This window comes from Rattus rattus, chromosome 5 (assembly GCF_011064425.1).
Source record: "Rattus rattus isolate New Zealand chromosome 5, Rrattus_CSIRO_v1, whole genome shotgun sequence".
In the NCBI taxonomy this organism is placed as follows: domain Eukaryota; kingdom Metazoa; phylum Chordata; class Mammalia; order Rodentia; family Muridae; genus Rattus; species Rattus rattus.
The window spans coordinates 71,935,393-71,950,990 of NC_046158.1; the positions used below are offsets into that span (position 1 = coordinate 71,935,393).

Below are 15,598 nucleotides of genomic sequence, written 5' to 3' on the forward strand. Positions count from 1 at the left end.
AGATGTCATTCAACAGAGGATCAACAGAGAAATAAATACAGAAAATTGGTACATCTACACAACGGAATATGACTCGGCTATTAAAAACAACGACATCATGATCTTCCTAGGCAAATTGATGAAACTAGAAAATATCATCCTGAGTGAGGTAACTCAATCTCTCTCTCTCTCTCTCTCTCTCTCTCTCTCTCTCTCTCTCTCTCTCTCTCTCACACACACACACACACACACACACACACACACACACACACACACACACACACACACACACACACACACACACAGCACATGGTATGCATTCTCTGATAAGTTAGTATTAGTCCAAAACTGCAAATTACCCAAGGTACAATCCATAGACCATATGAAGCTCAAGAAGAAGGAGAACCAAAGTGCAGATGCTTCAGTCCTTCTTTGAAGGGGGAACAAAACTATTCAGAGGAGATACTGAGCCAAAGTTTGGAGCAGAGACTAAATGAATGGTCATTCAGAGTCTGCCCCACCTAGGGATTCAGCCCATAACCATACAGCCACCAAACCCAGACAACATTGCTGATGCCAAGAAGTGCATGCTGACAGAAGCCTGATATAGGCTCTGCCAGAGCATGACAAATACATGAGGGAATGCTTGTAGCCAACCATTTAACTGAGTACAGGGTCTCCATTGGAAAAGTGAGAGAAAGAATTGAAGGAGCCGAAGGGGTTTGTAACCCCATAAGAACAACAGAGCTCCCAGGGACTAAACCACTATCCCAAGAGTACACATGACAGACCCATGGCCCCAGCTGCATATGTAGAAGAGGATGGCCTTGATGGGCACCAATGGGAGGAGGAGTCCTTGGTCCTGCCAGGGCTGGACCTCTCATTGTAGGGAAATGTCAAGGCAGTGAGGCAGGAAGGGGTAGGTTGATGGGTGGGGGAACACCCTCATATAACATGGGTAAGACAGTTGGAATAGGGTGCTTATGGATAGGAAAATGGGAAAGGTGATAGCATTTGAAATATAAATAAAAATATCCAAGAAAAAATAATTTAAAAAAATAAATATTATTTTTAAGATCTCTCCCTACTTATTCAACATAGTTCTGGAAGTCCTAGCCAGAGTAATTAGACAACAAAAGATCACAGGGTTACAGATTGGCAAAGAAGAAGTTAAAGTATCACTGTTTGCAGATGATATGATAGTATATTTAAGTCATCCCAAAAGTTCCGCCAGAGAACTACTAAACCTGATAAACACCTTCAGCAAAGTGGCTAGGTATAAAATTAACTAAAATAAATCAGTAGCATTCCTCAACACAAAGGAGAAACAAGCTGAGAAAGAAATTAGGGAAATGAGACCCTTCATAATAGTCTCAATAATATAAAATACCTTGGTGTGACTTTAACCAAGCAAGTAAAAGAACTGTATGATAAGAACTTCAAGCCTCTGAAGAAAGAAATTGAAGAAGATCTCAGAAGATGGAAAGATCTCCCATGCTCATGAATTGGCAGGATTAATACAGTAAAAATGGCCATTTTACCAAAATCGATCTACAGATTCAATGCAATCCCCTTCAAAATTCCAATCCAATTCTTCATAGAGTTAGACAGAACAATTTGCAAATTCATCTGGAAAAACAAAAAACACAGAAGAGCTAAAACTATCCTTAAAAATAAAAGGACTTCCTGGGTATTCACTATCCCTGAACTCAAGCAGTATTACAGCGCAATAGTGATAAAAACTGTATGATATTGGTACAGAGATAGACCAGTGGAATAGAATTGAAGACCCAGAAATGAATCCACACATGTATGGTCACTTGATTTTTGAAAAAGGAGCCAAAACCATCCAATGGAAAAAAGATAGCATTTTCAGCAAATGGTGCTGGTTCAACTGGAGGTTAGCATGTAGAAGAATGCAGATTGACCTATTCTTATCGCCCTGTACAAAGCTTAAGTCCAAGTAGATCAAGGACCTCCACATCAAACCAGATACACTCAAACTAATAGAAGAAAAAGTGGGGAAGAATCTCGAACACATAGGCACTGGAGAAAATTTCCTGGGGGGAAAAAAAAACACCAGTGACTTATGCTCTAGGATCAAGCATCAACAAATGGGATCAAATAAAACTGCAAAGCTTCAGTAAGGCAAAGGACACTGTTGCTAGGACAAAACATCAACTAACAGATTGGGAAAAGATCTTTACCAATCCTATAACTGATAGAGGGCTTATATCCAAAATATACAAAGAACGCGCGAAATTAAACTTCAGGGAGACAAATAACCCTATTGAAAAATACGGTTCAGAGCTAAACAAAGAATTCACAGCTGAGGAATGCCAAATGGCTGAGAAGCACCCAAAGAAATGTTCAACATCTTTAGTCATAAGGGAAATGCAAATCAAAACGACCCTGAGATTCCACCTCCCACCAATCAGAATGGCTAAGATCAAAAACCCTGGCAACAGCAGATGCTGGCAAGGATGTGGAGAAAGAGGAGCACTCCTCCATTGTTGGTCGGATTGCAGACTAGTACAACCATTCTGGAAATCAGTCTGGAGGTTCCTCAGAAAATGGAATATTGCACTACCTAAGGACCTAGCTATACCTCTCTTGGACATGTACACAAAAGATGCTCCAACATATAACAAAGACACATGGTCCACTATGTTCATAGCAGCCTTATTTATAATAGCCAGAAGCTGGAAAGAACCCAGATGCCCTTCAAGAGAGGAATGGATACAGAAAATGTGGTACATCTACACAACAGAATCATTGTGGTACTACTGGTATCAAAAAGAATGACTTTATGAAATTCATAGGCAAATGGAGGGAACTGGAAAATATCATCCTGAGTGAGGTAACCCAATTACAGAAAAAGACACATGGTATGCACTTATGGATAAGTGGATATTAGCCCAAATGCTCGAATTACCCTAGATGCACAGAACACATGAAACTCAAGAAGGATGACCAAAATGCGAATGCTTCACTCTTTTAAAAGGGAAACAAGAATACCCTTAGGAGGGGATAGGGAGGCAAAGTTTAGAACAGAGGCTGAAGGAACACCCATTCAGAGCCTGCCCCACATGTGGCCCATACATATACAGCCACCAAACTAGTTAAGATGGATGAAGCAAAGAAGTGCAGGAGAGACACAGCCAGAATACTGCAAATACATAGGCGAATGCCAGCAGCAAACCACTGAACTGAGAACGGGACCCCTGTTGAAGGAATCAGAGAAAGAACTGGAAGAGCTTGAAGGGGTTTGAGATGCCATACGAACAATTCCAACCAACCAGAGCTTCCAGGGACTAAGCCACTACCCAAAGACTGTGCATGGACTGATCCTGGGCTCTAACCTCATAGGTAGCAATGAATAGCCTAGTAAGAGCACCAGTGGAAGAGGAAGCCCTTGGTTCTGCTAACGCTGGATCCCCAGTGAATGGAATTCTTGGGGGGAGGGCGGTAATTGGGGGAGGATTGGGAGGGGAACACCCATGTAGAAGGGGAAGGGGGGTGGTTAGGGAGATTTTGGCATGGAATCCGGGAAAGGGAATAACATTTGAAATGTAAATAAGAAATACCTATTTAATAAAGATGGGAAAAATTAAGTGGGATTGTAGCATCCACACTTTGTTCTTCCATCTTGTTAAGCTTCGTATGGTCTTTGAGTTGTACCCTGAGTGTTCTGAGATTTTCGGCTGATATCGACTTAACAGTGAGTATGTACAACGTATGTCCTTTTGGGAGTTGATTAACTCACTCATGATATTTTCTAGTTCCCTTCACTTGTCTACAAGTTTTGTGAAGTCATCCTTTTTAATAGCTGAGTAACATACTGTTGTGTAAATATATAACATTTTCTGTATTCATTCGTCTTTTGAGGGACATCTGAGTTGTGGCCAGCTTCTGGCTATAATAAATAAGGCTGCTATAAACATGGTAGAGTGTGTGTCCTTGTTAAATGTTGGAAGATGTTTTGGGTATAAGCCTAAGAGTGGTATAGTTGGGTCTTTAGTTAGAACTATTTCCAATGTTCTGATAAACCTTAAGTTGATTTCCAAAGAGGTTGTACTAGGTCGCAATCACACTAGAAATGAATGAGTTTGTCTCTCTCCTCACACAGTTGCCAGCATCTGCTGGCACCTGAGCTTTTGTTCTTAGTCACTCTGACTGGTATGAGGTAGAATCTCAGGGTTGTTTTGATTTGCATTTCCCTAGTGACTAAGGGTGTTGAACGTTTCTTTAGGTGTTTTTTTGCCTTTCGATATTCCTCTGTTGACAATTTTTTGTTTAGCTTTGTACTTTACTTTTTTAAATTTTTTATTAGATATATTTCTTTACTTACATTTCCAATGTTATTCCCTTTCCCAGTTTCCTGTCCATAAGCCCCCATCGCCTCCGCTCCCCCTCCTCCATACGGGTATTCCCCCCATACACCCCCCTTACTGACCGACCCATATTCCCCTGCACGGGGGTCCAACCTTGGCAGGACCAAGGGCTTCCCCTTTCCCCTGGTGCCCCAACAAGGCTATTCTCTGCTACATATGCAGTTGGGTCAGTCCATCTATAGTCTTTCAATAGTGGTTTAGTCCCTGGAAGCTCTGGTTGGTGGTCATTGTTGTTCTTATAGGGTTGCAAGCTCCTTCAAATCCTTCAGTATTCCTGTAATTCCCCCCAAGGGGGTCTTCTCAGTTTAGTGGTTTGCTGCTAGCATTGACCTCTGTATTGGACATGCTCTGGATGTGTCTCTCAGGAAAGATCTATATCTGGTCCCTTTAGCTTCATCAATCTTATCTAGTTTTAGTGGTTGTATACATATGGGCCACATGTGGGGCAGGCTCTTGAGTTGCTGCTCTAAACTTTGCTTCCATATCCCCTCCTATGGGTGTTTTTCCCCTTTTAAGAAGGAGTGAGAGCATCTGTATTTTGGTCATCCTTCTTTTTGAGTTCCCTGTGGTCTATGGATTGCATCTTGGGTAATTCAAGCTTTTTGGCTAATATCCACTTATCAATCAGTGCATACCAAGTGTGTATTTCTGTGATTGAGTTACCTCACTCAGGATGATATTTTCTAGTTCACTCCATTTGCCTATGACTGTCATGAAGTCATTGTTTTTGATTGCTGAGTAGTAGTCCATTGTGTAGATGTGCCACACTTTTTGACAAAAATCAAGTGACCATAGATCTGTGGGCTTTTTATCTGTGTCTTCAATTTTATTCCATTGATTGACCTGTCATTCTCTGTATCAATATCATGCAGCTTTTAACATTCGGTAGGACAGCTTGAGGTCAGGAATGTTGATTCCCCCAGAAGTTCTTTTATTGTTGAGAATTGGTTGTTATCCTGCATTTTTTTTTATTAGTCCAGATAAAGTTGAGAATTGCTCTTTCTATCTCTGTGAAGAATTGAGTGAGTATTTTGATAGGGATTGCATTGAGTATGTAAAAATTGCTTTTGGTATGATGTCCATTTTTACTGTGTTAATTCTACCAATCCATAAGCATGCAATATCTCTCCATTTTTTGAGATCTTCTTCAATTTCTTTCTTCAGAGACACGAAGTTATTGTCACAAAGATCTTTACCTTGCTTAATTAGAGTTACACCAAGATATATAATTTGTCACTATTGTGAAGGGTGTTATTTCCCTAATTTCTTTTTCAACCTGTTTGTCCTTTGTGTAGAGGAGGACCAGTAGTTTGTTTGAATTAATTTTATATTCAGCCACTTTGCTGAAGTCGTTTATCAGGTGTAGGCATTCTCTGATAGAATTTTTGACGTGGCTTATGTATACTATCATATCATCTACAAATAGTGATACCATGACTTCTTCCTTTCCAAGTTGTATCCCCTTGACTTCCTTTTGTTTTCAAATTGCTCTAGGTAAAACATTGAGTATTATGTTGAATTGATAGGAAGAGAAGCCTTGTCTTCTCCTAGATTTTGTGGGGTTGCTTCAAGTTCCTCTCCATTGAATGTAATATTGGTTGTTGCTTTGTTGCATATTGCTTTTATTATATTTAAATAGGGGCTTGAACTCCTGATATTTCCAAGACTTTTAACATGATGGGGTATTGTATTTTGTCAAAGGCTTTTTCAGCATCTACTGAGATGATCATGTGATTTTTTCTTTGAGTTTGTTTATACAGTAGATTACATTGAAGGAGATCCAAATATTGAGCCAAGCATGCATCACTGGGATGAAGACTAGCTGATCATAGTGATGAGTTCATTAGGGTTTTGATGTCTTCTTGGATTTGGTTTATAAGATTTTATTGAGTATTTTTGCATAAATATTCATAAGCCAATTTTTCTGAAGTTCTCTGTCTTTGTCAGATCTTTTGTGGTTTAGGTATCAGAGTAACTGTGGCTTCATAGGACTAATAACATAGCATTGTTTCTGTTTCTATTCTGTGGAATACTTTGAGAAGTATTGGCTTTGGATCTTCTCTGAAGGTCTGATAGAATTATGCACTAAAACCACCTGAACCTGGGCTTTTTCTTTGATTGGGAGATGTTTAATGACTATGTCTATTTCTTTAGTCGTTATGGAAATGTTTAGGTAATTTATCGTATCCTGATTTAACTTTTGTACCTTGTATCTGTCTATAAACTCATCCATCTCATCTAGATTTTCTAGTTTTGTTGAGTATACACTTTTGTAGTAGCTGATGATTTTTTTTAATTTCCTCAGTTTCTGTTGGTTTACCTCCCTTTTCATATCTGATTTTGTTAATTTGGATACTATCTCTTTACCCTTTAGTTAGTTTGGCTAAGGGTTTATCTGTTTTGTTGATTTTTCTCAATAAACCACTGTTTGGTTTTGTTTATTCTTTGTATTGTTTTCTTTGTTCCTAATTGGTTGAAATCCAGCCCTTGGTTATTTTCTGCAATCTCCTCTACTTGGGAATGTATGCTTCCTTTTTGTTCCAGAGCTTTCAGTTATGCTCCTAAGTTGCTAATATAACATCTCTCCAATTTCTTTATGAAGGTATTTTTATTTCCAAATCATAATGTTTACTTTTCAGTTTAAATTAATACATCACAGGAATATGTAGATACATTATAAGATAAATATTGGTGAAAATAAAAATAATTATTTCAGATGGTATCTATTTTATGTAATAATTCAAGGAATTAACTGAAATTCCTTCATTTTATATAAACATTTTGGATTAAGTATCAAAATTCATGGTTTACCTTCATTGCTATTTGTCACAATCATCAGAAATTATAAGATAGTAAGCACACATTGAAATAAAATAACACAAATTAAAAATAATCTTAAAGGAAAAATGTGAAACGTCTAATTGATGAAAAAACTGAGATCAAAAGTAATGAAGAATTCTAACACATACAGAAAGATAACTCTCCTCTTACCAAAAGAAAGATTTAATGGGGTAAAGATATCCGCTCTCCTCTAAACTGCCTACATATTCAACACTCTATCAGCCAAAACTACTACTATTTGGAAATACTGGCTAAATAAAATTATTAAATATTTTGTTGCTTATCAAAGCCTATTTCATTGGCATCTAATAATAAAGTATTAATTAGGAAACAAGGTTAATTCACCAAATTAAATGACTTAGAAAGATACACATAACCTGAGTGTAAAATATAAAGAACATGCTATGTCATCACACTGTGAAATATTTTGGGGGCCACCAAAAAGGACAGTTATTAAAATAATTAAAAAATATACCTCAGTTTACAAGGCATAGCAAGTAGATCATACTTTTCTCAACACAGGGAAATAAAAAATATAAGAGAAAACAAAATGAAAATTATGTGATTAACACTCTATAATGTCTTCAGATTTCAAAACAACATAAGTACAACACAGATTATGAGTATCTTAATAAAACCATTAAAACATTTAAAGAGAAATATTTCAAGCTAAAGTTTAATTAAATAAGAATATTTATTGGACAAAATACATGAAAATTTTTCAGAAAATATTTATTGAAAAATGAAAAAAATATGATATCAAATTCATCAAAAATGGTTAAACAAGTAACTAATGAATAAATGATATTATGCACAGCTATACGAATTATTATAAATTTTATAACAAATAACGATATTTAACAATTACATTCACAATACACGTAGTTTCAGAGAATCAAGTGGCAGCATGAATATTACAGCACAAACTCACACCACAATGGTTTATTTGGGATTGATGTCTAGTGCTTAATAATATAAGCAGCAAAGAGAAAGCCTTACTCTATTCGGACTTAATATTTTCTGCAGGAGCTTTTCCATAGAATTTTTCATCTCTGAATTTCTCAAAGTATATATTAAAGGATTCAACATGGGAGTGACAACAGTATAAATTACAGTGATGGATTTATCAATAGGAAAACGAGAAACAGGTCTAACATACATGAAAATACAGGGAACAAAAAAGAGAAAAACCAGAGTGATATGAGAGCTGCAGGTGGACAGAGCTTTGCGCTTCCCTTCCTGACTGTGATTCTTGAGAGATCTAAGGATTATTCCATAGGAAAATAGAAGGAGACTAAAGATGACTATACACATGGCCCCATTATTGCCAATGACAGAAAGTCCAATGAAGTAGGTGTCAGTACATGCAAGTAGCAAGAGTGGGTATATGTCACAGGCAAAGTGGTCAATGATATTGGGACCACAGAAAGGAAGATTATATACAGCAAGAACTTGAAACAAAGCATGTGCAAAACCTCCTGCCCAGGCCATCACCAAGAAGAGAATACATACCCGTCGATTCATGATGGTCAAATAATGTAGTGGCTTACAGATGGCCACATAGCGATCATAGGCCATTGCCACCAGAATAACAATGTCAACCCCGCCAAATAAATGCTCTATAAAGAGCTGGCTTATGCAAGCTCTGAAGGAGATGGTCTTTTTCTCACGGAGCAAGTCTACAATCAACTTGGGTGAGATGGCAGTAGAATAAACAGCATCCATGAGTGACAGACAGGCAAGGAAGAAGTACATTGGGGAGCCTAAGGAGGGGCTGACAATCACTGTCCCTACAATGAACAGGTTGCCCACCATTGTTGCAATGTACATCAGTGAAAACATAACAAATAAAGCTTTTTGCCCAGCAGGATCCTGAGTGAAGCCCAGCAGGACAAATTCTGTGACATTGTTGCTCTGGCCCATTTATTTTTCTATCAGACTTGTTTCAAACAAAGAGCTCAGGAGAATCAAATTTCACATGATCTATTAACAAGACCATGAGTCCATCCTGTCATGGGGCATATAGTGTCTTTGCAGTAGTTAACCAATATTAGTTATTTAATAAATATATATATTGAACTTCATCGTGTAACAAGCTCCACTTGTTTTCTGTTTAAAAGTCTCTCAATGCTAAGGTTATAAAAGTAACAGTGAATCTCTAGAGAGAAATTCAGATAGAGATATCTCTGTCACCCATAAAAGGTTATTTAAAACACATTATTCTTGATATACCAAATGAATATAGAAATGTTTTTCCTAAAGGACTTGATAAAGAGTTGAACCATTACACCCTGAGTTTATCCACCAAAGAAGAGCAACTTTTCTAGCCGTTATTATCTGTGAAGAATATTTTAAAATTTAAGTTTGGGTGGTATCCACATTAGCACTGACCTAAGAGGATCCATATTAGTGTTATTATATTGAACTATTTGACATAGATACTTCACCTTACAAGATAAATTTAGTCATCATATATCACTTGATCTAAAAAGTTTCAGGAGATTATTAAGTGTATCAAATATCTCCAATATTATTCAGGCATCATGGCTTATTCCAATGACTTTCTTTATATTTTAGTTTCATTTGTTGCTTGATTATACTGATTAGTAACATAATCATATCCACAAGCAGGATTTTTAAAGTATTTTTACGAAGCCTGAACTAATCCATGGCTCTTAACAGTACTGCATCATGAGACATCACATATTTTATCCAGAATATTCTGGAATAACCAGGCATAGAGATGGAGGAAAAAATAAACAGAAAAGAGAGAATTAATGGTAAAACTAAATGCTTTTTAATATTAAAATTAAAATAGCATTTAATTTATTCTTAATTAATTTAAGAATTTAGAAAAAGAACACTGAGAGTCCTCACATAGGAAACTCATTGTCCAGAACACCAAAGCAGAACACTCAAAGAAAATGCAAAACCAGTTTTTTGAAGGCATAGGCTGGATTAATTTTCTAAACATAATTAGGAATATATTTCTCTTTGCATTCTGAAACACCAGGGGATTAGACCATATTTCAGAATCTTTCCCAGTCTCAAAATCTCTCATGGTCTATACACCATTATTTCTGACCTCTTCCATTTCTCTTTTGCTGTACTTTCTTTTTTCCTTATTTTTGCTTAAGATTTCCAAGTTTATAACTGCTTCCTAAATGATGCTAATACTTTAAAATGATTTTACTAACTACTATGATCAGATAATAGCCCTAATTTTATTGTACATGGTGTAGCAAGCAAGAGTCTGAGAAATACTTAGACAGAACATTGACCATGATAGAGCCATGAACCATGACGTCAGACATCTGGTTACAGCATAAGGTACAGTCGGTGAGTATCATCTTATCTTGACCATTTTTATGTTTCCCTCTGCCTCTGGTTCACGATATGTACCACAGTAACTTCCATGTTATCTCTCTCTTATAGTGGTATGTGGGTGTTCTTATTTTTCTAGGGAGTGCCTAAAGCACATCTCAACACTTCACACATCTCAGTGCTGGCTATGATGCATATTGCCAGATATTTCACTGTGAGCATCAGTTGATAAAATGTCATGAGCATTTCTGTCCACTTAGTAGGTATGTAGAGGTCATCTGGATTTTTAAAGACGAGTAAATGTGAGCCTCATGAACTGCTTCCTGGATTTCAATTAAAATCAAATTAAATCTTAAGATTTAAAATCTTAATGATTAAAATCTTAATTATTTGTTTTACTATATGGAATAATTCACTCATTATACACATACAAAATATTACCAATACTCACTTTGAAGAAGCATTAGGCAAGATAATTCCATTTGTATGGACTTGGACTCAGAGAAAGAAAGGTGCAGAATCAGAATATCTTTGCAAGCAGTTGGAATGCATCTTATAAATGTCTCAGTCATGTCTCTACTTCTGTCTGAGTCAGATCATTATCACTGCCATTTGTAAAGTTCCCAAGTGCTATAGGCATACCTGTGATAGATCATAGAGATATCACATAGCATTCCCAATTCTATCTTCAATATTTTACCTTCTACATAGTTTAGTGGATCTCAGAATTGAAGAGAATTGGTTTTAAGCAGGCCAAATCTTGTAGTGCCTAGCACAATTATTTAAATAATATAAAAAACTGGAGTGCATAAGTTATACTATACTATACTTATATATAATATAAATTATCAAAAAATTGACTCTACAAATACAGAAGAATAATATGTATACTTTCATTTTAAAATACTGTTATCATACTTCTAGGAAAATAATAGTTTACTATTATTATTTATTATTATTAAAATATAATAGTTACTAAGATCATTTCATTTCTGAAATATACTCATATATTTTTTAAAAGTTCTTTGTTTAACAATGAACTTTTAGCAACCATAAAGAGGAATGACATTATATCACTTGCAAAATACACATACAACTGTAAAAGAAAACCAGATAGTCAATTTAACTCACTATTACAAGGAAAATGAGTACATTGTCTCTCCCTTGTGAGTTTTAGACTTTCTACATGAATATAAAGTCATGAATTAATGGAAGACGTGAGAGTGAGAATCAGAATATCTTTGCAAGCAGGAAACTTGAAAAGGAGGAAAACTATTGATTGAAACAAAGTCTGCTTCAAGGAATAAAAGAGGGGAAGAAGAGAAGAGTAGGAACACAGAGGAGGATGTTTACTCCAATTACAGCATATGCTTTCATCAAAATATTTTATGTAATCTAATAAAATAAAGATTTCTAATATCCTAAACAGTACTACATGATAACCAGTTATCAAATCTCTGCAGCAAGTGATGCTTTCCTTTATCGTTTTCTCTATTTAGAAATACTAACCTATTCTTTGGACAATTTTAAGATATACACATAAAATACAGCATCAAGCAATTGACATATAACAGCCATTTGTCCTTGTCTACCAAAATAACATTTGATGATACAAAATTTTTATTTTTCCAATTTTAATATATTTAAAGTAATTATGTGTCTATATAAACAAAGCAAATTAAACAAAATGTCTCATAAGATGAAAATCATAAATTATAACATTTATAATACATAAAATGTTTCACTTGCTTTCTAGACAAATGGAACATATTCTTCCCCAAAGAAATAAGTATGTAACAGTAAAATCAAATATACTTTTAATTTGTGATGAATTTTGTGTAGCATTTTACTTTCCAAATTCAGATAGTTCCTGTGAGAGTATGACTTAAAATATCAGCTGTTTTTTACCCTGTCTTTACCTAACTTGGTATGTGGTTCCATGAACTCACAACACCAACATGCTTATTATTTTTAGTTGAGAAAAATTGAATGTTCTTTTTATTTCCTCTATATATTTGCCTCCATTGCAAAGTATGACCATCAGTAGTTGAAGAAAGATCACCAAGACATTGCAGAAACACAATTCAACAAAATTCCACATTACCTCATTCTGTCACCATGATGGAAGAACATCCAAGTTAAAACTTAAATGCAAAATATATGAATTTAGTTTCAGCACTTCCTGTAAAAAGTAAGTAGATAGTCACCATATTCTTCATAAAAATACAAAGATGTATTATAAAAATCCACCTAGTAAGTAGAAATTGTCAACCCTCTTTTTATGGTCATATTTAAATAAAAATGTACAAAACTAAAATTAATTATATGAACTTTATCTTCTGAGAAAGCTGAATTAAAGGCATAAAAATGGTCTTGACTTTAATGAGTTATAGCAACATCCATGTGGCTCATAAATATGCCAGGTACTCAATAAGACAAATCAATAGTTTAAATTCTGGCTACAATCAGAAGTCTCTATCACTCAGATAGACTTTCCACAAAATCCTTTCCTTCCTTATTAAAAACATGTCTATGTATGTTGAACATCCCAGGAAACTGAGACCTTCCACAGACTGTCATAAATAATGTTAAAAACATAAGGTCTGGATACATAAAGAGTTAAATACCAGAGACTTCTTGGGCCATTTGATCAGGAAAATATGTCTTTCATTTACATTCACAATTTTATCTATGAACTTTTTTGTATCATCACTATTTAAATAGATAAGCTTGTTTAACTATTAGGAACAAATTCAAATGAGATCATCTCTTTTGAACAGACTTTTTTTTTTCTCAATAATCCCTAGAGGTAAAAGCCTTAAGTCTTGCCAAGAATGAGTAGCTGACAGCCAAGTTGATTTGAAAAATCCATAATAAAATAAATTGATCAAGAAACTATGAGACAATGTTAAATTATGAAATACTTAAGTAAGGCAGGAGATACTTAAAACACACCAGACGTGGAAGCAACCTGACTTCCAGTTTTCAGCATCACCCGAACAAAGCATAGTCCTGTACTGGTAGTCAGAGGGTTTCTACCCAGCTGCGTTGAGCTGCAGAGTTGGAACTACAGTGTGTGAAGTTGGGATAGATAACTATCAGAGAGACAATGGTTCTGCTATTCTGTATGTATGGAAGCTTTTATGTGGTCCCATTTGTCAATTCCTGGTCTTAGAACATAAGCCATTGGTGTTCTGTTCAAGAAATTTTCCCCAGTGCCCATGTGTTCAAGGGTATTCCCCAATTTTTCTTCTATTACTTTGAGTTTATCTGGTTTTATTTACAGGTCCTTGATATAATTGGACTTGAGCTTTGTACAGGGCAATAAAAATGGATCAATTTGCATTCTTCTACCTGTGGACCCCCAGTTGAACCAGCACTATTTGTGGAAAATGCTATCATCTCTCCACTGGATGGTTCAACTCCTTTGTCAAAGATCAATTGATCATCTATTGCATTGATCTACCCATCTCTGTACCAATATCACACAGTTTTTATCACTATTACTCTGTAATACTGCTTGAGGTCAGGGACAGTGTTACCCCCAGAAATTCTTTTATTGTGGAGGATAATTTTTGCTATTTGGGTTTTTTTGTTATTCCAAATGAATTTTCAAACTGCTCTTTCTAACTTTATGAAGAAAGGAGTTGGAATTTTATGGGGATGGCATGAATCTGTAAATTGCTTTTATCAAAATGGCCATTTTTGCTGTATTAATCCTGCCAATGCATGAGTGTGGGAGGTCTTTCCATCTTCTGAAATCTTCTTCTATTTCTTTCTTCATAGACTTGTAGTTCTTGTCATACAGATCTTTCACTTGCTTTCTTAGAGTCACACCAAGGTATTTCATGTTATTTGTGACTATCGTGAATGGTGTCATTTTCCTAATTTTTTCCTCAGCCTTTTTATTCTTTGAGTAGAGGGAGGCTACTGATTTTATTGTTGAGTTAACTTTATATCCAGCCACTTTGCTGAAGTTATCAGGTTTAGTAGTTCTTTGGTGGAACTTTTGGGATTACTTAAATATACTATCATATCATCTGCAAATAGTGATATTTTGACTTCTTCCTTGCCATTTTGTATCCCTTTGACTTTTTGTTGTCTGATTGCTCTGGCTAGGACTTTGAATACTATATTTAATAAGCAGGAAGAGTGTCTACTCCCTGAATTTAGTGGGATTAATTCAAGTTTCTCTCCATGTAGTTCGATGTTGGCTACTGGCTTGCTGTATATTGCTTTTACTATGTTTAGGTATGGATCTTGAATTCCTGATCATCCCAAGATGTTTATCATAAAGAGGTGTTGAATTTTGTCGAATGCTTTCTCAGCATTTAATGAGATGGTCAAGTGTTTTTTTCCCTTTGAGTTTGTTTATGTAGTGGATTGCATTGATGGATTTCTGTATATTGAATCATCCCTACATCCCTGGGATAAAGATATGTCCACTGACACAACAATGGCAAGAATATTAGGAGAGTGACCAATTAAAGTAGAAGTTTCTGATTTCTTTAAAACTCAGTTTTGTCACATGATGTTTTTCTGGAAGGTGTCTTGTAAGAGGGTATGTGATGTGTTGCTGAAAGCAGAAAAGTGAGAGGGTGCATGATGTTTAAAAAATATAGAAATATAGCCCTACAGGCCAGGAATGGTTACTCTTACATTAGAAAACCTGTGACACTATGCAGTGCTTCACTGGTCTTTCTGGTCATGTAACCTTTCACTCTTTCTTGTTGGTCTTCACAGGTTTTCACTTTGTAGAGGAAAATGCACCACAGAACTTCTCATGATATTCCAGCTAATTCTGTCCCCTTTAACCACTGCTGATTATTGTGTGACGTTCCCTATTAAATTGGATTGATTACCATCTGACTAGGAAGAATGGAATTGTCCCAAGAAACTATTTCTAAACAGTTAGACATTCACCTTTTCCAATTAACATTTTTCTTCACCTACCTCTGATCGGTGGTTTAGAAGGGAGATTGAAGTGTTCAAGAACCCTAAATAAAGTAGGTTTAGAAAAAATCTAAGCCTACAACCAACAACTTTTGGATTGGATCTAA

General features: G+C 35.7%; 1 protein-coding gene across 1 annotated transcript; it reads right to left on the reverse strand.

The window, feature by feature from the left end:
- Positions 1-8,180: 8,180 nt before the first annotated feature.
- LOC116900499 (olfactory receptor 4A5-like) lies at positions 8,181-9,143 on the reverse strand. Its single transcript, XM_032902234.1, has one exon. It carries the CDS (start codon positions 9,135-9,137, stop codon positions 8,181-8,183), a length of 957 nt encoding a protein of 318 aa, XP_032758125.1. The 5' UTR covers positions 9,138-9,143.
- Between the last annotated feature and the right edge of the window lie 6,455 nt (positions 9,144-15,598).